The sequence below is a fragment of the Lissotriton vulgaris genome, chromosome 7, assembly GCF_964263255.1.
Source record: "Lissotriton vulgaris chromosome 7, aLisVul1.2, whole genome shotgun sequence".
Classification (NCBI taxonomy): Eukaryota; Metazoa; Chordata; class Amphibia; order Caudata; family Salamandridae; genus Lissotriton; species Lissotriton vulgaris.
The window spans coordinates 1,190,914,480-1,190,938,312 of record NC_141695.1 but is presented as its reverse complement, the minus strand read 5'-3'; the positions used below and the strand labels follow the sequence as shown (position 1 = coordinate 1,190,938,312).

Below are 23,833 nucleotides of genomic sequence, written 5' to 3'. Positions count from 1 at the left end.
GAGCCTCTTTGCAGAGACACCACGACCCTACTCCTCCCTGCTTGTTGATGTACCACATCGCGGTCGTGTTGTCCGTCAGGACTTGGATCGACTGACCTCGAAGGGAAGGGAGGAAGGCCTTGAGCGCCAGACGTATGGCCCGCAACTCTAGAAGGTGTATGTGAAGCAACCTTTCCTCTGGAGACCAAAGACCCTTGACCTCCAGGTCCCCCAGATGAGCACCCCACCCTAGAGTGGATGCATCCGTTATCACCGTGGCCACCGATGGAGGAAGCTGAAAAGGCTTTCCTTGTGACAGAATGCCTTCCACGCCCCACCAAGACAGATCCGCTGCAGTTTCTATGGAGATCTTCACTGACTCCCCGAGATCTCCGTTGTGCTGATACCACTGCCTGCGGAGGCACCACTGGAGTGCCCTCATGTGCCAGCGTGCATGGTTGACCAACAGAATGCAAGAAGCCATCAGACCGAGCAGGCGAAGGACCTTCAGGACTGGAACGACCGCTCCATTGTAAAATAAAGGAATCATTTCCTGAATGTCGCGAATCCTTTGTGGAGGAGGGAATGCACGACATACAGTAGTGTCCAGTACCGCACCTATGAATAGGTTGCACTGGGAGGGCACAAGGTGAGATTTGGGCACGTTTATCGAAAAACCCAACCTGTACAACAGCTGCGATGTTTCTTGCAGGTGATGAAGCACCTTCTCGGGCGACTCTGCTGTGATCAGCCAGTCGTCCAGATAGAGGAACACAGGAATCCCCGATCTCCTGAGATGTGCTGCCACCACCGCCATCTCCTTGCTGAAAACTCGAGGCGCAGTAGTAAGCCCAAACGGAAGGACCGCAAACTGGTAGTCTTGCGATCCCACCGTAAAACGGAGATACTTCCTGTGCGACTTCAGGATCGGAATGTGAAAATACGCATCCTGCAAGTCGATTGACACCATCCAGTCTTCTTCCAACAGCGCTTGAAGAACCTGCGCAAGTGTGAGCATTTTGAACTTCTCCTGCTTGAGATAGAGATTCAAAATCCTGACTGTCCAGGATTGGACGCAACCTGCCATCCTTCTTGGGGATCAGGAAATACCGGGAGTAGCACCCCTGACCCCTCTCGTGCTCCGGGACCACCTCTATCGCACCTTTTCTGAACAGAGCCAAGACTTCTTCCTGCAGGCGAAGCAGGTGGTCCTCCGAACAATAACCCTGGCAAGGAGGGTAATTGGGAGGGAACTCCTGGAAAGGAAGTGCATACCCATTTTCTACGAGATTGAGAACCCAAAGATCTGATATAACCGATTCCCAATCCCGTAGAAAATGAATAAGCCGGCCCCCCACCGGAGCCACATGATCCAGAATGGCGGATCTAGGGCTGCTTTGCTGCAGAGGGAGGGGGTTGATTATTAGAGGAAGAGGAGGAGGAGGCCTGGCGTCCACGACCTCGGCCCTTTTGTTTTCCTCTGTAGGTCTTATACAGAGGATTCTGTCGCTGCTGCTGCTGCTGCTGCTGCTGACCTTGGTTGTAGGAACGAAAAGTGGATCTGCCAAATCCCCTAAACTTCCTAGCTGCAGAACCCCTTGTCTGAAGGCCCAAAGACCTCACCGTAGCACGGCTGTCCTTGAATCTCTCCAGGGCTACGTCAGCTTTCTTACCAAAGAGGCCTGTCCCATCAAATGGCAAGTCCAACAAGGTAGACTGAACATCAGTAGAAAAATCAGAAGACTTAAGCCATGCGGCCCTTCTGGTTGCAACAGTAGAGCCCATAATCCTGGCAACAGAGTCCACCGTGTCCATACCACTCTGTATTACCATACGGGCTGCAGCCTGAGTATCGGAGACCACTTCGTTAAAGTTCTTCCTATCATCCTCTGGAAGCTTAGATGAAAGTTGTTTCACAGAGTCCATCAACGCATGAACATATCTCCCCAACAGGCAAGTAGCATTAGTGGATTTTAAAGCCATGCTACCCGAGGAGAAAATCTTTTTAGCAGACTGGTCCAATTTTTTAGAGTCCTTGTCTGCCGGCACCTGAGGGAAAGAACCTGCAGCTCTGCTGGAACAAGCGACCTGCACCACCAGACTCTCCGGAGCAGGATGCGAGGAAAGAAATTCAAGGTCATCAGGAGCCACCCTGTAACGCCTTGCCACCGACCTGGAAACCGCAGGAGCAGTCAAAGGCCTCTTCCAAACCTCCTTTATTGGCTCAGTCAATGCATCAGTGAAAGGAAGTGTAGGCTCTATTATTGAAGAAGGCGAATGCAAAACCTCCGAGAGGATGTTGGGCTTGTACTCAACAGTGGGCAAAGTCAAGACTAGCAAATCCGCAGCCTTCCTAATTACGACGTGATAGGGTGCTACGTCCTTGGATGGGGTATCCGAAACGGATGGCAAACCCCACTCAGGAGAAAGTTCCAGGACACTCGCACTTTGGAGGTCCTCAAAACAATCACCCTGATCCTGTAGCTCTCCTTCCTCAACCTCGGAGTCCATATACTCCTTCTCCTCCAAGAGGCGTTGAGCTCTGCGCCTCGACCATTCCATGCGGACCGAAGTCAACGGATCCGGCAAAGACTCCGACGGCGCCGGAGCCGACGTCGAGCGAGGAGCTTGAGGACAGGAAGCACCATGATCCGAATCACCATGAGGCCGATCCGGAGCCGGCGAAGCCGCAAGCGAAGTCGACGACCTCGGCAGCGCCGCACCGAGCCAAGGAGCACAAGGCGTCGGCATAAACGGCATAAAGGGGGCCGGGGCATAAGCCTGAGGCACACCTAAATTAAAAGACAATGGACCCATGGGACAAACTGGTGCGCCAGTGGGGTACATAGCCCTATAATAAACACCAAACATGGCATTTAAAAACAGCAAGGGATCCTGACCTGGACCTGGAAAGGGAGGGTACGAACCCAACGGCCGCTCCGAAGGAGGCTGATCCGGCAAAGGTGCACCCTGGCCCTCTTGATTTTCAGGCTCCACAACCGGAGTTGGTGCTCGAGGAACCTCTTTTTCATGCACCGAAGAATGGTGCGACTCCAGATCCGGTTCCTGCTCCTGAACCGGAGAACCCACATGAGAAAGTGCCGGTGAAGGAGACACAAAGTCCTTATGATGCTTACGAGACTTCTTTTTCGAATCAGAAGACTCCTTGCCAGAGTGATGTTTGGAGTGATGCTTACTCCTCTTATGCTTCTTCCTCGAGGAGCTCGAAGCATGGCCCGAAGCAGACTTGGATCCAGACCTTGACCTCTCTCTGGACCTCGACCTCGCTCTGGACCTCGATCTCGCCCTCGAAGCCGACCTCGACCTAGACCGCAACAACTGCCTCGACTTAGAGCGCCTGGAAACCGACCTCGAAGACCTTCCAGCTTCCCTTTCCTTCACCTTCGCAAGAAGAAGCTTCGCCTCCCGCTCCCGCAAGGCCTTGGGGTTCATCTTGAAGCAGGAACGACAGTTCTCAACATCGAGATCCGACCCAAGACACCACAGACAGTCGGAATGCGGATTAGTGATCGACATCATTCGAGCACAGGAACCACATTGCTTGAAACCTGTCTTCCTCGACGACATCCTCGACGAAGAAGAAAATCTCGAAAGAGAAACTGTAACTCCAAAAAGCAACAAGATACAAAAAGTATTGCAGAAGATTCCAGAAACAGTTAGCGTCGACGACGCGGAAAAAAGGGAACTGACGTCATCACGCCAACGTGGGTCTTATGTGGAGTCGGTGACGTCAGACGGAGTCGCGCGCAATGCCGTGCTCCTATGACGTCGGCCACGCCGGCGTGCTACGAAGAATTTTCCGAACGTTGCTGGCGCAAGGGGGATATTCACAAGGTGAGGAATCCACACGGCAGATGTATCTATCAGAAATAAGATACCCAATATGCACCAGTGACATTTCACCTCCGGCTGGAGGTTAAGTATTGACAGGAGTTGTTGGGGAACACGTGGTGGAGCATGAGTCACTGCTGGAAGAGAAGCTTTGTCACCAGTAAACCACTGATCAGGACCAATGGATTTAGAGATACAGGTGACTACACCAAAGGCATTCTTCGGATGCAGAGAGAACTTAACCAATGCCAAATTCTCCCCAATACTAGCTAAAGAGAACAGTTGACCCTGTAAGTGGTCCCAATGATACCAGGTTACCCCTTTTGGGATTCATAGGAACAGCAAGAGACTTTTTTCCAAAGGAAAAGAATACTGGTATGCTTTGTCAGTGGAGCACTCGTATTTTTACTTTTTTCAAGATACAGTATTTCACCTTAATCAGTGCAATTGACTCAGAAGGCGAGACATAAAAAGTTGGTAACCTGCAACTTACTTTTCCATCTGCTCCACAGACAGAAGTCCAAAAAACTGAATTCCTACAAAGTGTTTCTAAACATTACAGTGCCAAACTTAAGCATGAAAGTCTGTTTTCAAGATTTAAGTTGGGATATCAATAGAGTCTTTCAATGTGCTTTACGTCAGCTTGTTTAAAAGAACCATTTTTATCAGGCAGAGGGTGGTGAGAATTAGCAATACACCTTGCAACACTTTCATCTACATTTGTTTGCTTAATGGATGCACAAGAGTGGGATTAGTTTATTATAATCATTTTGAACAACAAATCACAACTCTGCGGTTGAAATCTCCCTTATTTTTTTTAAAAAGAAAACAAAAAAATTAATCAGAAAATGAATAATAGTGGGATAAAAACTTGGGGGGACTGCAGTTCTGTCCTGTGTGTTAATGAACTGCGTGTTCTCCTCCAGTTAAAAGTGAGAAATACGTAATGCAACTGTAGTTTTGTTTAGTTATTTTTTTTAAGCTTTTCTGTTCAGAGCTGGAGGAACGCCCTGTAGGAAGGTGGATATCTGACTATGGTTACCCCCAACTTTTTGCCTAGTGGTTAGCAGGTTTTCGACTTAGTTGACCTGGGGCCCTGCTATTCAGGACCCCAGGCCCTCTGCTCTTGCGGTTAAAATGGACTCCATGTACTCTAGGTACATACCAATTGGAATATGGATCACCCTGTGAGCCCCTGTACAGTGTACCCTAGGTACCCAGGGCATAGGTGCATCCAAGGCCTACCAGGGGCTGCAGCACATATTGTGCCACCCCTGGCCTGGGCTTACTATTTGACACAACTGGCTGATCAATCAGCTGGGGCAAGGTGGTGTAATCACCCTTTGCTTTAGATATAGTATACCTATATCTAACCCCAAATGGACCCATATACTCCTATAAGTCACTCCTATGGCAGGCCTTATCAATCTTGAAGGCAGAGTGCTTTGAATTATGTGAGATGGTGCTCTAGCATGAGCTGAGCCTGTCTGCAGCTTTCGGAACCATGTCCTTATAGCAGTTCCATGATAACGCTATACCATATACTTTCAAGTGCATTATAATCTTTGCGGTTATTGCTAACTTTGGCATAGCATTATTAAAACATGTCGTGTAAGGTGTCATACGCTTTGGAATACTACCCCCTCGCCAGTTTTGGCGACGGAGGTAGCATTCCACCCTTCTAGAGGGAAAAGACATGTATTTAACTAGAACCCTGGTTAAAGTTAACCCGACCCTCCGCATCACAAAATGGATGCTGCTGCCACAGACACAAGTCTGACCTCTTGCTGCTGGGAGTCCTTCCAGCAACGGAGGCCTGGACAAAGGATTTGCTGCCTGGGAAGGTGCTAGCACCACCCCAGACAGGACTTTGTGTATCCAGATAGGCAGGGCTGAAAGGAATGAGACATGCCTGGGGCACACAAGGTGTCCCTGTGCATACCCCGGTTCAAACCAGTTGCTGGGGCACTCCAGCCCCAGCTCTGGCGCGAAACCGGACCAAGGATAGGGGGTGTAACCACCCTCCTTCCTGGTCCCACCCATGGGAGGGACCTAGTCACAGTACAGCCCCCTTTAGCAGAATAAAGGTAGGAGCTGGTCCCATTCCAAATTAGATTATCCTGAATTTAAACTTTACAAGAAGAAAACTCTGGACTTCAACGTTCTGCACCACAGAAGACTGGAGAAATCTCCCTTGTGGCCAAGGAGTGACAACCCTGCACAAGCAGGCACCATCAAGTGTCCTAGCGATTACCATGGTCGTCCTTCCTGCCGGAACCAGACCTCAGAGCTCGACGAGGCCCGTACTCCCAGACCTCTCCGACCTCTACCCACATCTGCAGCACAGCTGAGACCCGTGGGTGCGACAAGACACGTGGGACCGGCCAACTTTGAAGAACTGCACTTCACTTACAGCACGACCTCTGAGGCACCCTCGAGAAAGTGCTTTGGGGATAGAGAAGCCCCAGCCCGAGCAGCTCCTGCACCAAAGACCAGCCCTCCAGCATCCACAAGATCTGCGTGGGGCCCTTTTGCTTGATTGCTGCTCAACACGTTCTCTGGTCACTTGCCGGCTGGCTAGTGGCCTCCTAGACGACAAACCTTGAAATCTACACCGCTGGTCTGGTTGCTCCAGACTGGCCCTTGCTTCCTTCCAAAAGAAAAGCACCCCGGACCCTCCTGGTCCACACCAGACGCCATCTGCACTCAACGCGTGGGTTGCCTTTGCCAAGGCCTGTTGACTCTGATTCCGGAACAGACACCGCCGACAGAGTGCCTCCATCCTGGTCGTCGAAGACACCTCCTGGTTCACGTGGCTGCAGAGTCAAGCGTCCACTCTTCACCTGATTGCGACGACAGCATCTGGTTCCTTCCTGGTTCCACGCCGGTCACTGGCTAGTGACTGAACATTGTCCCCTCTGCTTTCAGGTCTCCATCTTCCTTGATCCACCCTTGGATCACTCCGGACATCTTCCTCCTGGTGGCCTGCAGCATCTTTCTCCAAGGCTCCATTGACTTCAACGCGGAACCCCGACACTTTCACACCTATGCACCCGCAGCCCGTGGGTGAGGTAACGAGAGCATTTTGATGCTCATAGGTAGATTGACTCTCCCAGTGTCCAGGTATCCTGTACTTTGTCTCAACCAGTCGGAACTGTCTTTACTTACCTATTTCGTAATTTGTTCATGTCCATTGACTTTGCATTAGAACCCGCGTGTGTATTCTAACCCTGCACACGCGTCCCGTGGGCCTCCTGCTCATTACCCAAGGTTAGGGTAGTGTAGCCCCAGCGATTCTACAGCCTCTGGGCATCCTCATTTTTTCTATTGTTCTACTTATCCCATGTACTTAGTATATGGTTTGCCGTGCCCCTAGGGCACCTTTGTAATTTGTGCGACTTACTGTATTTTTCTGAAGAGTATAGTTATGTGCTTAGCCCTCTGATCTCATAAAGAGTTCAGAGGTGTTTGTTAGTAATAAATATATTGTTTATTTTCATAACCTGTGTGGTGTCCTTTCATCTGGTATTCAAGGGGTTATATGTGGTAAAACAGCTGGCTTCACATGCCAAAAGAGTTTAGCCTAAGACTGCATTGTCCATGCTACCATTAGGATAGCTGGTGTATAAGGTTGACTTACAACCAATCACCATAAGGGTTGTTTGGACTGATACAAGGTGATCACTAGAACTAGTGAGCATCATATATCAGGCCAACTTCTCACACGCCCTTGTTCTACCTTTTGCAGCAAGGCTGACGATTGTCCCTTCATCCTGTGGTTTGCAGTGATAGTGGCAGCAATTCCAAAACCCAGTGGTTCAGGAATTTTTACCTTACACCCAAACGAACTACAAGACTGCCTGCTCGCTCTCTGCAGGAAAAGAAACAGTCAGTCTGCTGATGTTGATGAACAACATTCACTATGTCCTATTGTACTGGAGTGGCTAACCCCATATCACTTACTAGAATACTCCCCAGATAGTTAAGTTCCCAAAAGGATTAACTGTTACCAAAGTGATATTCCCAAGCATTAGTGGCCCTGGGATGAGTGGAAAACAATATCACTGCCCAGTAACCACCGACTACCAAGGAGCCAGCAAAAGATGCAGACAGCTAAACCTATGCTCCAGAAACTTGAACAGCAATACAATTTAATCCCATTTCTTTTACTTTCTCCTAATCACCCAGTTTATTTGCTGCATTTCCTGCTATTTACACAGTAATAAAAGTGGAGTGAAAGAGTACTCTGCACTTCGTGGCCACTGCAGTTTTTGGGGACGAAAAAGAAAACTATAATTGAACCGTGAAGATGATCCTGTTTTAGCACCATGAATATCAAAAACTCACACTTACATAGCTGAAGTTGCTCATGGTTGTTTCAGTACCCTATTTAACATTTCCCCACAATTTTTCTAATCCTATAACATCAAAGACACAATTGAGATACTAAAAGGAACACACCACACCTTTATGTTTGCTTATAATATATGAGAGCCCTTGCTAAGCATTCACAGCTACAACTACATATCATACCCTAAAGCTTCCAGGCCCTTGTCATAAGGAAGAAATCGCTATATACCAAAGTGAGCAGTGTAAGTTCTTATTCCGTTTCCTTGAGTCCTGGTGATCAAACACCGTACTGCAACACTCACACCATTTGTAGGCAAGAAGACCATCTAAGGAGACATGTTAAGTGGAAATGGTGGAATCAGTTACCCTTCGACATCTAAAACGAGCTAGACACATTCTGCTTACTGTCCTAATGAACATCGCATAAGTTCAAATGAAGAGGCAGGATGACTAATTAGTATAGGCTCCTTTTAGCCCCTGGCAGCACTTTCTTCAACAAACTTCCAAAAAGTAAGGGATTTTTGCTGGCGCGTGATCAAAGTGATGTACCTGTGCTGACAGAGAGTGATGCTGTCGTGAAGGGCTGGTCTGCATTTCAAGAGTGCGCCTGTGTCTCTGCCTGAAACCTGCAGGTGTGGACATAGGGCTGCTTTCCTGCTCCAGGGCATGCTGGGAACCGGCCTCATTATGGTTAGCCGGCCACAGCAAAAATATGTCCAGTTCCTAAGTCACTCGACAACACAGCCACGGCCGGGCCTGCCTTTGAAGAGCCTGAAAACACAGGACATTGAGACAAATGTTAAGAGTAGCAGCAATACGTAACAAGCCATCTGAGTACAAAATCAAATTACTGAGCAAAAGAGAATACAGGCCCCAGTATAAGAATGCTTTACTTACCTTTAGCAGTGGTTCTCCAGTGATTTTACCTTTCTAAGATTAATTCATTTTCTACTTCTTGATCGGTCCCAAATTAGGAACATGCACACTGGTACAAACAACTGATTTGTACTCTGTGTCTGAGGGTGCATCAAGAGTCAACCAAGAAACTGACGTCAAAGTGCAGGAGGTGGCATTTATATGCTGCTCCACTCTTACTTCCGGAGGAGACTATAGGTAAAAAGTACCCAAAGAGTTCCAATTAAGTGGAGTCTGTAATCTATCAGTCCAATTAAGTGTTGGCATTCATCCTGATGCCTCTGCTCATACAAAAGCTGCTCTTTACACCTTGGATGCAAAAATAGTAAATGTGTGCAACACCTTTTTCAATTTAAAAAAAGGGCTCAAAAGGGTTTGAGTAATGTTCTGCTACAAGAAGGCGAATTATCCCTTGACGGGCAGCATGACTGCCCATTTTAATAGCAGGATGGACCGATTGATGTACATACACCTCGACAAGACATCTGTAAGTAACAACTCTGGCAAGCCCACCTTCAGCCACCAGGTATCGAGATAAGGGAAAAGAAAATAATACACTTACCTGTAACTACAGTTATCCATTATTGTTATCTTTCATAGATTCACATACTTGAATCATTCCCGGTCGTCGAGATGGGAGTCCCACAGTAATATAATCAAGCAGTAGTTAACAAATACCATAGAACAAGGACCAAATGCAGACTACAACCATTACTGGCAGTTTCCCTCAGATTTTCCAAGCACAAGTGGGAAGTAAGTATTCGATAAACAAAAGAGAAACCTCTACAAAGAGGAGGGTTGGTTGCATGTGAATCTATGAAAGATACCAATACTGGATAACCATAGTTACAAGTAACTTATTTTGTTATCCAGTATTGGGGTATCTTAACCCCTTCGCTGCTAGGCCTTTCCCCTGCCCCCCTGTGCTAAGCCTTTTTTTGGCTATTTGGGGTAATTGGCGCTTAGGACCCTGTAACTTTTTGACCACAAGGGATCCACACAAAATTTGCGTCCTTTTTTCCAACATCATGGGGATTCCAAAGGTACCCATGGTTTATGGATTCCCCTGGAGGGGACCCAGAAATTTGCCAAAAAATAGCTAAAGGTCGTTTTTGGGGGGGAAGTGGGAAAAAAGGGCTACAGATGAAAGAGTCTGGTTTTTCCCTGCAAATGGTATCAAAAAAGGGGTTGTGGTGCTGAAATCACCATCTTCCCAGCTTTCAGGGACAAGCAGACTTTTGTCAGAAAACCAAAATATTTTACACAGTTTTGGCATTTTCCTGGGACATAGCCTATCTCTGATATTGTTGTGCTTTCAACCTCTTTCCAGTTAATGGTAGAAATGGGTATGAAAGCAATAATGGATCCTGGAAAGATAGAAATTTTAGAAAAGTAAACAAAATTCTGAATTTAGCAAGGGGTCATTTGTGTAGATCTTTCAAGGTTTCTTTATAGAAACTAACCATTAAACATAGGAAAAAAATGAAAATTAGTTGCAAAACAAAGCCATTTGTGTCAACGTTTTCACCTGTAACTTCTTCTAATAATGACAGCTGTTTGAAAGCAATATACCGTTACATCTGCTAGACCTTTCTGGTTGTGCGGGTATATAGGACTTTTAGGTTCACCAAGAACCCGAAGAACCCAGAGGCAATAACTGAGCAGCGACTTGCAATGGTTTTTTATTATGTACCGGGTAGATAGCAATTATTCTGGGAAAATGTACACATGGAAAAATCAATATGAAAGACACCTATGTATTTCTGAAATGGGAACAAAATATTGAGTTTAGAAACAGTAGATGCAAGAAAGTGGCTCTGTATATACTGGACCAAAGTAAGGCACAGTGTGCACAGAGTCCACAGTCCCCAGAGGTTTGGCAGAGGCTACAGTTAGATATAACCTTACTTTTAAAGTGGTAGCTTGGTCGTGCAGTAAGGCAGCATCAGAGGACAATGTAAAGCATTTGTTGGACACACTCAGTCAGCAAATGGTCTCACACACTCAAGAACTGAACTCTAGGCCAATTGTTTAGTATCAAAATATATAGTTGTTTTATTTTTAGAACCAACCAGGTATCAAAATAGACTTTTTCAGGATGAGTTACTTTAGTTAAATACTTTTCAAATAGCCAATAGACTCATTACAATAGATACAGTTGTTGCAATAGGCAACAATTTCAAACACAATGCAACATTGAGCTCAGTGGGAAATTCTTGTCAAGTGCAATTAGTTACTTTGTAGATTACTTTTCTAACCACAAGAACGGATCCTAGATTCAGTCCTGGGACATTTCCTGTAAACCGTTAAGTAAAAGTGTTTTGGTTACAGTAGTGATTTTTTAGAAATATTATTCTACTTTAAAAGTTGACACTTGGAAACTTTTTCATATAGAATCACCAATGTTATCCTCCTTTAGGGAGAAATTTACTTAGCAGATAAGTAATTTTCTCGTTACTTTTTCTTACTCCATGTTGGATCCTGGATCCAGCACTGGTGTATCTCCTGTAAACAATCAAAAGAATGCGTTTAAGTCATAAAGGCGATTAAGGAATATTTCTAGTTTTTGAAAATCGACACTTAGAAACTTTTCCAGTGGGCGGAAATTAAAGTTACTGGCAAGTATGGTTAAAATTACTTTTCAGGGTCGGTGCTGGGCTAAAAGATGCAAAACACACAAGAGGAGGGACAGAATGTTGCACAATGGCAAAACATTCACCCCCAGTCACAGATATGGGTTTAATCCATCGTTATTTTGCTCACCATGCCACCCCAGTTCAGACATGGCAATATGCAAATCAGTCTTGACCCTGTGCCTGATGGAATCAGTCCAGATCGAACTGCCAAGCCATGTCTTCCCTGGACCGTAATCACGCATCCTAGGACTGGTTTCTGGCTATCAGCCGTCTTCAGCCAGGATAGCTTGACTCCAGTGGCGTAGTGAGAAATGGACCCACATCTGGGCATACCTTTCCCACATAGGGTGAACAGCAAAACACACAAGAAGATGGACGGAATGTTGCACAATGGCAAAACATTCACCCCCAGTCACAGATCTGGGTTTAATCCATCGTTATTTTGCTCACCAAGCCAACCCAGTTCAGATATGGCCATAGGCAAATCAGTCTTGACCCTGTGCCTCATGGGAACAGTCCAGCCCGAACTGCCAAGCCATATCTTCACTGGAACAGGAATCATCTTGTGTGTTTTGCTGTTCACCGTATGTGGGAAGGGTATGCTCAGACATGGGTCCCGTGCTCACTACGCCACTGGAGTCAAGCTATCCTGGCTGAAGACCGCCGATAGCCAGAAACCGGTCCTAGGATGCGTGATTCCAGTCCAGGGAAGACTGGCTTGGTAGTTTGGGCTGGACTGTTCCCATAAGGATTGTAAAACAAAACCACATTTTCCTCAAATTTCTGTGGTGGAAAGTTCTGAAATCTGCGTGGATCCACAAAATTCCACCCACACCACGTTCCCCAAAGTCTTCCGAGAAGAATGGTACCCTACTTGTGTGGGTAGGCCTAGTGCCCGTGACAGGCAAGGGCCCAAAAACTATTGCTGAGACATGAAAATTATCTATCACAAAACAACCAGGTTTTGCAGGGGAGGGGAGGGATGGGGAGGGGTGGGGTTCCATGATTTTTTGGCCCAAGAAAGTGGCTCTGTATATACTGGACCAAAGTAAGGCAACTGAACTCTAACTCAACTCTAGGCCAATTGTTTTTATATCAAAAGATACAGTTGTTTTATTTTAGAATGAACAGGTATCAAAATGAACAATTGTTACTTACCTGTCAACAGGTGGTTCTCCAGTATTGGTGTCTTTCATAGATTCACATGCTTGAATATTCCCCGTCGAAGTGGGAGTCCCACGGTAAATAAAATACTAACAACATATGTTTGTAAAACATAACAAAATAAACACTAGAAATAGTTGCAAATACCAAGTCATATTTCCTATATAGGAATGCACGGCAAGAGAGGAAAAACACTTGCAACATATCCTTGTCATTATGTTAGTCCAAACTACAGCCAATCAGGCGCAAACACCCCTCCAGAACCTTCGCCTCAGAGCTCAGTCCCTCAGATTTTCGTACCACAGGAGTGACCAAAGAGTCTATGAGGAGAAGCGAGCCTCTGAGGGGAGGTGGGAGGGGAGATGGGTGGGTAGCATGTGAATCTATGAAAGACACCAATACTGGAGAACCACCTGTTTACAGGTAAGTAACAATTGTCAGTATTAGGGTGTCTTTCATAGATTCACATGCTTGAAAGGAATAGTGAGCAGTAGTAGCCGGTGTGATACTCAAACCAGCTATGCATAAGCATGTATAATACTCAAAGAGACATAATAAATCTATGTCAGTAATCACAACAGCCATATAAACCCATAAAGGTGGAGGGAAGACAGAGGCTCACCTTAATTAAAAAGATTGCGGAGCACTGCCTGTCCCTCTGCCGTATCAGCTTCGTTGATGGCCTCCAGGCAGTAGTGTTTCGTGAAAGTGTACCTGCTGGACCACGTGGCTGCTCGGCAAATTTGATGGAGCGGTACACCAGCAAGGAGGGCAGTAGAGGATGACATCACTCTGGTGGAATGAGCCCTCACTGTAGACTTAAGAAGTCTGCCGGCTTTCTGATGCCAGAAGGCAATTGCTAAAGAAATCCAACGTACAATTGTTAGCTTGGTAACCGGACGTCCTTTGCGCATGCGTCCGTAGACAATGAACAGTTGATCTGAACTGCGAAAGGGTGCCGTCCTGTTAATATAAAATGTAAACTGCAAAATGGGACTGTGGGGGACCCACAGTCAAGGTAGTGCACAGCTAATGGACAATAATGTCTACGAAATTTTTAGATAAAATTTAGACACAATTAGACGAAAATGCTCAAGGCAAAGGTTTTTTATATACGCGTTTCAATTTTCAAATCATCACTTGTCAAAAAACAGATACATGATTATAAACATTGTATGCATGCTAATAAACATGTGTGCCTGTCCACAGATATTCAATTTTGCAAACGGTTACATAACATAATACATTTGTGTATGTGAAAGATAACTTTGACTTCAAAAAGTTCCAAAGTCCCAATGCATTTCGGGTTCGTGGTACTGAACCCTTCGTCAGGGGAATTAGACTGTCAATTGAGGTATCTTCTCAATTTTGTTACAAATCCACAGTAATCTATGACACAACAAAACGCAGTCAATCTACTGCATTGAAAATTTAGGATTTGCACTCAAAGCTAAAATGGGTGCTCATTAAGGAAAGGAAAAGTGGTGATATATTTATACAAAAGGGAGTAATTAAGACTATTTAAAGTCACCCCAGTGTGTAAAGTTGTTGAGATAATGCATAGTGTGTATCCCATCATCCCTAGTAGCTTAGGATGTAATAGAAACAATGTATGGTTGGCTTGCCTTGTAAGATTCACGCCGAGTGTGGGATCTTAAATGCAGAGTGGCCTCGCTACTGTGCACCAAATGGTCTAAGTAATAAAAGTGCAGCAGTTTAGGTGAAGTCCGTAACATTATGAATGAAAACGAGAAGCGTCAAAATCGACCGCTCTCACCTCAACCACGAAGTTTCTTGCGTCCGTCAATACTCGGGACGTAAGCCAGATTGAACGCTGCACGGGACGTGAGGTTGATTAACCGCTGCAGGATTGTAAACACAAGCGCATTGTCAGGTACGAAGCTCGCGGTTGTAAATGGAGTTAAAGCACCTCAAGAGTGCTCTATTCTATGTTGTTTACATACCCAGTTAGAGAAAAAGTAGCTGAGCTCTTCTAAAGCCGTCCGCACGAGAGTGTTGAAAAGCCGATCTGTCGGCGCGTAGGAAGTATCCCACAATGCCTGGCAATTTTAAAGGGGCAGTGTCTCATGAAATGTAACGTGAGGATGTTCCGTTATTAAACGAAGCAACCTGTATATGAAAGACTGTTATTAAAATGATTATAGACAAAAAATAGGAGGCTGGGACTCTTTATTGGAATGTTGTAAAAATAAAAATAAAAAGTGAAAAAAGTAAGCTTATATTTACCATTAGTTGCGGAGGAAAATGGGAGATTGCCATCTAAATTATAGTAAAGGAGAGGGTCGCCTGTAATTGGGAGGAATATGTAGAGAGAAAAAAAAAATTATAAGTTGACAGTCACTGGAAAAAATGTGCGAGAAGGAGATGAGAAAAAGAGAGGGAAGATGGTTGAGTGCAAATCCTTTACAAATTACAATCGGTAATACGCTGATTCTCTTGTACTTCTGTTACAAAAAACATAACATTTCATAATGGTCATTGAGCCCATTCCGGGCTACCGTACATAGTGTGTTGATCCAATGAGTTTCCCTGCGTGCTAGGGATGTGTTTATGTCAATCCCTGAACTGTGATTGATGTACTCTAAAACAGTAAAACGCAATTGGGGTGTAGTGTGTCCTGCTGTTCCCCAGTGTAAGGCTAAAGGAGAAGTCGTATTTTTATTTCTTATTCTACTCTTATGTTCTATTCACGCAGGGAAACTCATTGGATCAAAACACTATGTACGGTAGCCCCGAATGGGCTCAATAAAGTACAAGAGAATCAGCGTATTACCGATTGTAATTTGTGTCTGTGGACAGGCACACATGTTTATTAGCATGCATCTATATTTTTTGACAAATTATGATTTGAAAATTGAAACCCGTATATAAAAAATCCTTTGCCTTGAGCATTTTCGTCTAATTGTGTCTAAATTTTATCTAAGAGACATTATTGTCCATTAGCTGTGCACTACCTTGACTGTGGGTCCCCCACAGTCCCATTTTGCAGTTTCTTATTGAGAAATCATTGGGTCCTTTCTCAACACAGGCAGTAGCACACAATTCCTTCACAAACTAATACTAAACCCTAACACTGGTTTAACTGACAAAAACAGACTGTTTAATTTAGGTGTGCAATCACATACTCATTTTAATATAAAATGTAAGGCATCTTTTAATGTCCAGGGAATGTAAGTGTTGTTCTGCCGGAGATTGAGGATTGGCAAAGAAAGTTTTTAAGAAAACAGGTTCATTAATGTGAAAATCAGTGGGCACCTTCGGCAGAAACGCTGCGTTGGTGCGAAGCACTACACAGTCCGATTTGAATTGGAGGAAAGGAGGCTTAACGGTAAAAGCGTGAATATCACTCACTCGCCGTGAGGAGGTTAAAGCAAGAAGAAGGGCCACCTTCCAGGTCAGAAACTTTAAATCCGCTTTGTGGATAGGTTCGAATGGTGCCTTCATTAATTGTGCCAAAACAACATTGAGATGCCAGGTAGGAGGACGCCGCCGAATGGGCGGGAACTTCCTGAATAGTCCTTAGAAAAATTGCTGAATGACTCTGGAAGAGCAGAGGGAGGAGGAGTCCTCCTGACGGAAACGAGAAATTGCCGCCAAGAGAACTCTTAAAGGGGAATGGGAAAGCCCTGACTGAGCCAGTTGTAAAAAGAACAGCAGCAGCTGAGCCGGCGTGGAATGAACAGGATGGTTGTTGTTAGTTGCGCACCAGTGACAGAATCTCTTCCACTTGAGCTTGTAAGTCTTAACTGTAGACGGAGCTCTCGCATGAGCAAGAATGCCCCTGCATTCTGGCGAAATACTCAAATGGGCAAATTCAAGGTACTCGGGTTCCATGCCGATAATTTCAGAGAGGAGGGGTCCGGATGACAAATCTGACCCTTGTCCATAGTGAGAAGGTCCGTTCGAGGATGAAGGAGGATGAGCCTGCACTGTGAGAGGAGAAGCAGCTCTGAGAACCACGCTTGTCGAGGCCATCTGGGAGCGATCAGGAAAATGTGGCAAAGCTGTCTTCGCATTTTCCACAATAGACGAGGCACCAGCGGAATCAGAGGAAAGGCGTAGGCGAATAGATCGCACCAGTTCATCAAAAGGGCATTCCTGCACGATCCATGGTGGGGATGCCAACTTGCGTAAGATGGGCATTTCCAGCTCTCCGGGGTTGCAAAGAGATCCACGGGCGGACGACCCCACAGTTGAAAAACTGAGTCGAGCGTTGGCTGATGTAGCGTGGGTCGTAGACGTGGACCTGCTGAGGGAATCCGCTAGGATGTTGGAGATGCCTGGTAGGTGTACTGCCGTCAGGGCAACTTGGTGACTGAGTGCACAATCCCAGATTGTCTGAGCCAGTCGAGACAGGAAAGGAGATTTGGTTCCGCCCTGCTTGTTGACATAGTGCATGCTGGTTGTATTGTCCGTTTGGATAAGCACCGATTCTCCCTGGATCAGACGATGGAATGATTGGAGCGCCAGAAAAATGGCCTTCAATTCCAGCCTGTTGATAAGCCAAGAGCGCTGAGACAGAGTCCACTTGCCTTTTATAGACAGCCCTTGAAAGTGTGCGCCCCACCCGTCCAAGGAGGCATCCGTGGTCAGAATGAATTCTGGAGCAGTGGAGAGGAACGAAGTCCATGCTGCAATATTGGACGGTTGCGCCCACCACTTGAGAGCCGCCTTCATGCGAGCGGTTACACAGATCAGGTCGTTGAAAGAGCCGGAGACCTGACGCCACTGTCTGTCCAATTCCTCTTGGACCGGGCGAGTCTTTAGCCTGCAATTTGGGATCAGAGAGATGCATGATGATGCCATCCCCAGAAATGACTTTCAAGATCCGGACTGAAACAGACTGTTTTGAACAAAATAGAGCCACCAGGAGAAGAATCTTCAGTTGACGCTCGTGAGACATGAATGCTTTGGCTAGTGACTTATCAAGAGTGGCACCTAGAAAGTTTCTGCAGGGAGACGGGTCGACCTGCGACTTCCCTGCATTGATGGAAAGACAGAGGGAGCGAAAGACGTCCTGACCGAGTTGAGTATGCAGAGGCAGCTGGCTCCGGGATTGTGATTTTATGAGGCAATCGTCCAGGTATGGAAAAATTTGAACGTCCTGCAGACGCAGGTAAGCCACCACTGGAGCAAAACTTTTGTGAAGACACGAGGGGCGGAGCGTAGGCCGAAAGGCAACACCCTGAACTGAAAGTCTCTCCGTCCAACCCGGAAGCGCAAGTACGTCCGATGCCGTGGAAGAATTAGCACATGAAAATAGGCGTCCTGAAAGTCGATGGTGGTCATGTAGTCTTGGAGAGAAGACGCAAGATCTCCACGAGCGTTAGCATGCGGAAGGATTGGCACTTGAGATACTTGCTCAATGCTCGTAAATCCAGGATCGGACGCCAATCTCCTGTCTTCTTGAGGATTAGGAAAAAACGTGAATAGAATCCCATCCCCTTTTGAGACTTGGGAACCACTTCGATGGCACCTTTTTGGATCATAAGACGAATTTGTTTGAAAAGTTCTTTGAGGTGGGCAGGAGGTGGGCCAGATGGAAGAGTGTGAGGAGGAAATTTGACGAACTCCAGAGCATGGCCCTTTGCTACAATGTCCAGTACTCAACGGTCCGAGGTGATTAAGGACCATTGAGAAGAGAACAGGGAGATTCGACTTCCAACTTTGTGTGGTGAAGGCAAGTCATTTTCTTTTGGAGGCGGAAGCTCTATATGAGGACTTCCCTCGATAGGATTTTGAAGATTGCTGACGGGAGGATTGTTGTCGCTGGGAGGAATATCATTAATTTCCTTGATTGTAGGAGCGGTACTGAGTGGATCCAAAACGAAAACTAGAGGAGGTGACGCGTCCGGGCGCACCCCGAAAGGGCTGCTTACGGAACTGCAAAGTGCCTAAAGAACGAGTGGTGTTAGTGTCTTTTTTTATTGTTTGCAGTGACTCAACGTGTGCGCCAAAGAGGGGTTTGCCATCATATGGCATATCCAGGATTTTCGCCTGAACCTTCTGGCGAAAAGAGGTCGAACGGAGCCAACCCTGACGCCGCAAACAGCTGCTCCTGCGAGCTGACAGAACCATTGCAAGCGATGTCCACAGAGCAGTCAATGATTTCTTCCGACACGCTCTCTCCCTCTTGAAGGAATTTTAAAGCTTCCGCTTTGGAGGACTCCGGGATGAGGACCACAAAGGCAGACATGTCAGACCACATCTGACGGTCGTAGCGCCCCAATATGGCTAAGCAATTTGCCGCCCTCACTGGTAGTAGAAGTCATTGTCTAGAATTTACGCACAATGGCGTCAAAGCGACGACCTTCCCGATCAGGAGGGGCCGTAATGAGAGAAGTTGGGTTCCTGGAGCGGCGCTGAGCAGCCTGGGTGACCACAGAATCAGGTTTAGGCTGCGCAATCAGGCAAGCTGGTGAACCATGTGGTGCCTTGTACTTCTTCTCCAAGCGAGGCAGTTGCGCCGGGATGGAATTTGGCGTAGTCATCAATTTGACCCCCTCGTTGCAGATGAAAATCGATTATGGGAACCGATGGACCTGCTTAAACATTTGACTTTTGAAGTCGTATAGAAAACAGTCCTCACCTCTTTGGACCCTAGGGAGCTTAAAGCATTGAGCCGCTCTATCCATAAGCTGGTGGAAGCTTGCAATGTCCACAGGAGGGGAATCCCCTGGCTTTACGGGAGGCGGGGATGGGGTCTGTATTCGGCCATATTACCATCATAATCGTAATCATCCCGTACTACACATTCTTCTCGCTCTGGGCGGTCATAATCATCATCCTCATCAGGATACACTGTAGTGTGTATCTTAACAGAAGTTTGATCTTGAGGAGATTGCGCTGCTGGCTGTGTTAGTGGAGCAGCAGCAGGAGTCGTAGCAGGTGCAATTGACCCTGGTGGGATGGTGGGAAACGCCTATTGTAATCATCCAACATGTGCTGGAGATTGGAGATGAGAGACAGAGGCAGAGGCAGTGTCGCTGTAGGAACTTGAAAGGAACGATCATCTTTCTGAAAATATTGATCCTCATGGTCATCTCCATAGTCTTGGCATTTAATAACTAATCCAGACGGGCTTTGTGCCGCCCGAAAATGATCATCTACATCTTCCTCAGAATAAGAGTCGTGTTCAGAACCTGTGGCAAACAAGGGTGATGGAGGTTCCATATCAATTGGAATGGAAATCTGGTCCACAGGGACCTGTCTACGCTGGTGCAAAGGGTCAACTTTTGAAGGAGCAGACTGATGATGGAAGCGGAACCAGTGGCATTGAAGCAAAGGAGGATGGTGTCATCATCCACGAAGTGGTCGAAGTAGACACGGACGACGGCATAGGCGTCGATGGAGCCGTCGATGGAGCAGCAGTCGACGGGACTGCCATTGATGGGTCTGCTGTCGACGGGACCGAGGTCGATGGGTCTGCTGTCGACGGGACAGTCATCGACGAAGTCGTCCTAGATGGAGCTGCCGTCGACGTAATAGACTACGAGGCCCTCTTAACTTTCGTCGACTAAGATCTTGCTATCTACGAAAGAGTCTTCTTCGACGTCCAGGCGATAGGTATCGTCGACGAGACCGTTTTAAAGCGGAGGCATACCTTCGTCGACAGATGATGTTGACGCTGCCATAGTCGACGAGCCAGAAGCAGAAGTCGTCGTCACTGTTGTCGACGAGCCGGAGACGGCAGATTTCGTCGTCGGAACGATCGTCGACGGGAGAGTCTACGATTTCACGTTTTTTGGTAGAAACATGAAAAGAAGCAGAGGACGCCTCAGAGTCAGATCGTGTAGGCGTAGCAGGAGGAGGTGAAGATACCACAGGAGCCTCTTTGAGAGACAGTTTCTTTTTCTTCAGAAAAGGAGAAGGCAAGTCCTGTACACTGCTACGTTTTGAGGCGGCTTTTGAAGTTCCTGACACCAGGCTTTCTGCGTCAGATAGAGCTGTATCTTTGTTTTCTAACCTCTGTAACCAGAGGCGGAGACGACCTTCCTTATCTTTAAGAGTCTTAGTGGAGAAGGTCCTACAGATATTACATTTGCCTACCTCCTGATCGGGATAAAGACAGTAGATACACTTCTTGTGGGGATCTTCAGAATAGAGCCGCAATTTCCCAAAAGAAGAACAAGGTCTAAATAAAGACTTCTTACTGGAAGACATAGTAGAATTCACTGGAAAGCTGAACTAGCAGAGAAAACTGAGCAGAGCTCAGGGAGACTCCCTTCACACGACGTGCGGTAGAAAATCTGAGGGACTGAGCTCTGAGGAGAAGGTTCTGGAGGGGTGCTTGCGCCTGATTGGCTGTAGTTTGGACTAAAATAATGACAAGGATATGTTACAAGTATTTTTCTCTCTTGCCATGTATTCCTATGTAGGAATTATGACTTGGTATTTGCAACTATTTCTAGTGTGTATTTTATGTGTTCTGTTTTACAAACATATGTTATTAGTATTTTATTGCTATTTTATTTACCGTGGGACTCCCACTTCGACAACGGGGAATATTCAAGTATGTGAATCTATGAAAGACACCCTAATACTGGGGAAATACTTTTCTCAATTTGAGTGACTTTAGGTATTTACTTTGCAAAAAGGCAATAGACTTTGTAAGTACAATAGCTACAGTGGTTGCAATAGGCAACACAATTTCAAACACAATTTTACATTGAGCTCAGTGGGTTTTTCTACATAAATGCATTAGATGACTTTATAGATTACTTTTCTAACCACAGGACTGGCTCCTGGATTCAGTCCTGGGACCTAAGCTGTAAACAGTTAAGTAAAAGTGCATTGGTTACTAAATGTATTTTCAAAGTTGACACTTCGAAACTTTTCAGTGAAAACCAAGCAATGTCATCCTATGGAAGAAAATTCAAGTCACAGGTAAAGTAGGTTCTTGTTACTTTTGTAATCCAGAACTGGACTCCTTGGTTCAACACTGGGACCTCTACCTAAGACAGGTAAGTAATTAAGGTTTGATAGTTGGTACGATTTTTAAAGAATATTTCTAGTTTGCAAAAATCGACACTTAAAAGGAATTTCACAGAAAAACAGTCAATGGTTTCCTATGGAAGAAAATTCAGGTATGGGGTAAGTACAGTTAGGATTACTTTCTCGGTTCAACACTGGGCTAAAAGGTACTGTACTGGCTTATCTCCAGATCACAGGTGAGTAATTCGGTATTCGGCTGATTTTAGATGAATATTTTAAAGTTTCAAAACTCTACAATTAAAAGAAATTTCAAGTGAAACCAGTCCATGTTAACCTGTGGAAGGAAAATAAGTTATTGGCTTTTAGGTAAGTACTCAACTGGTGGAGTTAAGGTTCTGGGCATAGACTCGGAGGTCTCCCAGGGTCGTAAAAGGTACAGTAGTTACACCCTCAGCGGAATAGGGGCAGCTGGGTGCAGAGAGAGTAGGCCCAATGCAATACAACGGAGGGTAGGGGACCTTTGGTTGGTGTCTGCGGGAGCTGAGCTACTGCTCACTTACTCAGGGCAAGTGGGAAAGTAGAGTAGGGTAGTAGTTGCCCTTCCAGCGTCACTCGGGAGGCTGGGTGCAGAGTGCTTTGAGCCGTCGGGCGCTCAATGTTATCCAAAGGGAAAGTTAATAAGTGAAAAAAGGCTGCAGGCTCGGAGACGGAGACTCTTCAGGTGCGACCACCACTTCAAGAGGTAAGTTGGTATCTTGGAGAAGAGGTAGGTATCTTGGAGAAGAGGTAGGTACCCCAAAAGGAAGGCACAGGGGTGTCTTTTGTCGTCGGGAAATCTTACCCTCAGCTGGTCGCGGTTGGAGGGGTCCCTGGTTGAGGCTGCAGACGTAGTCTGGTTCGTCATGCCGGGTCTTTGGGCACTGGACTTCGGGTCCCAGTCGCCGGGGGGGGGGGCGTTCTTGGGGTCTTGGTTCACTCCGGCACAGGTCAGGCTCGGGGGTGCAGAGTGGGCTGGATTCACGGTTCCTGGCTGGCACCGGGGCTATTGCAGATTGAGCAGAACCACTGCTCGTTGGAGTTCCAGTCTTTTGGAAGGGTCAAGGCAGGCAGGTCCTCCGGGGTTTGAGGTTGCTGTCGCAGGAGACGCCGGAGTTTCGCAGGAGCAGGTTCAAGGATCAACAGGCTTGTAAGGTTTTGGGGCCAAGTTAGAGGGCGTCGTCCTTTTGTTAGCAGCTGCACGGCAGGTCTTCTGGTTTCTTTTTCTTCTTCTTCTTGCAATCGGGATTTGAGTAAGGAAGGTTCAGGGTGCCCCTAAATACAAAATTTAGGGGTGTTACAGGTAGGGCAAGCAGAGTGCAACGAAATGTTAAGTTTGCAGTTACATTCAGCGGGATAAAAATGTTTAATACTAAGCTCCTTGTGTGGCGTAGTCATTAGCGGGTACCCAGGCTGGGAAGGATGCTACAATATCAGATTCACATACAAACTATCCAGTTGTTTGAATAGTAATGTAAACCGCTTTTGACAAAGACAACAAAAAGTTAGAGAAAATCGTTAGCATGTTTAAACTGCAGAAAATCCTCAAAGCCAACAGATCGCAATTCCAAAGGATGGATTTTGGACATCATCATCATAGGAAAATAACAGTGCAATCAAGTCACAAGCCAACCGAGATGAGAACTCAGAAAAAAAGACCTCTGGATCAGTGTAGATCAAAATGAGGCTTCAGAAACTACAATCCATCAAATCCTCCGTCCATACATAAATGCTCCTCATTGCACAATGAGGAGAACCCTAGTCAACCTGTATGGATACCAAGTAATGGACACAGGCCTCAAAAAATCATAATGTTACTAGCCTGCAGGTAGAGTAACTTGAATAATCTACTCGACCTAGCTGTTATGTACTTCATCCATAAACTGGTCTCAAATCGTGTGCTCATTGTCAAGTATTTTATTTTACAGTCACCTTTTTCTTCATTC

The 23,833-nt window shown here is 46.2% G+C and overlaps 1 protein-coding gene across 1 annotated transcript in view; it reads right to left on the bottom strand.

Annotated features, from left to right (window-relative positions):
• SRCAP (Snf2 related CREBBP activator protein) overlaps positions 1-23,833 on the bottom strand; it is a 1,720,489-nt gene that overhangs the window by 1,546,845 nt on the left and 149,811 nt on the right. Inside the window, exon 3 of the mRNA XM_086931673.1 lies at positions 8,731-8,952. Coding sequence (XP_086787799.1) covers positions 8,731-8,823 — 93 coding nt within the window. The 5' untranslated portion in view covers positions 8,824-8,952. The remainder of the gene's footprint in view (positions 1-8,730; positions 8,953-23,833) is intronic.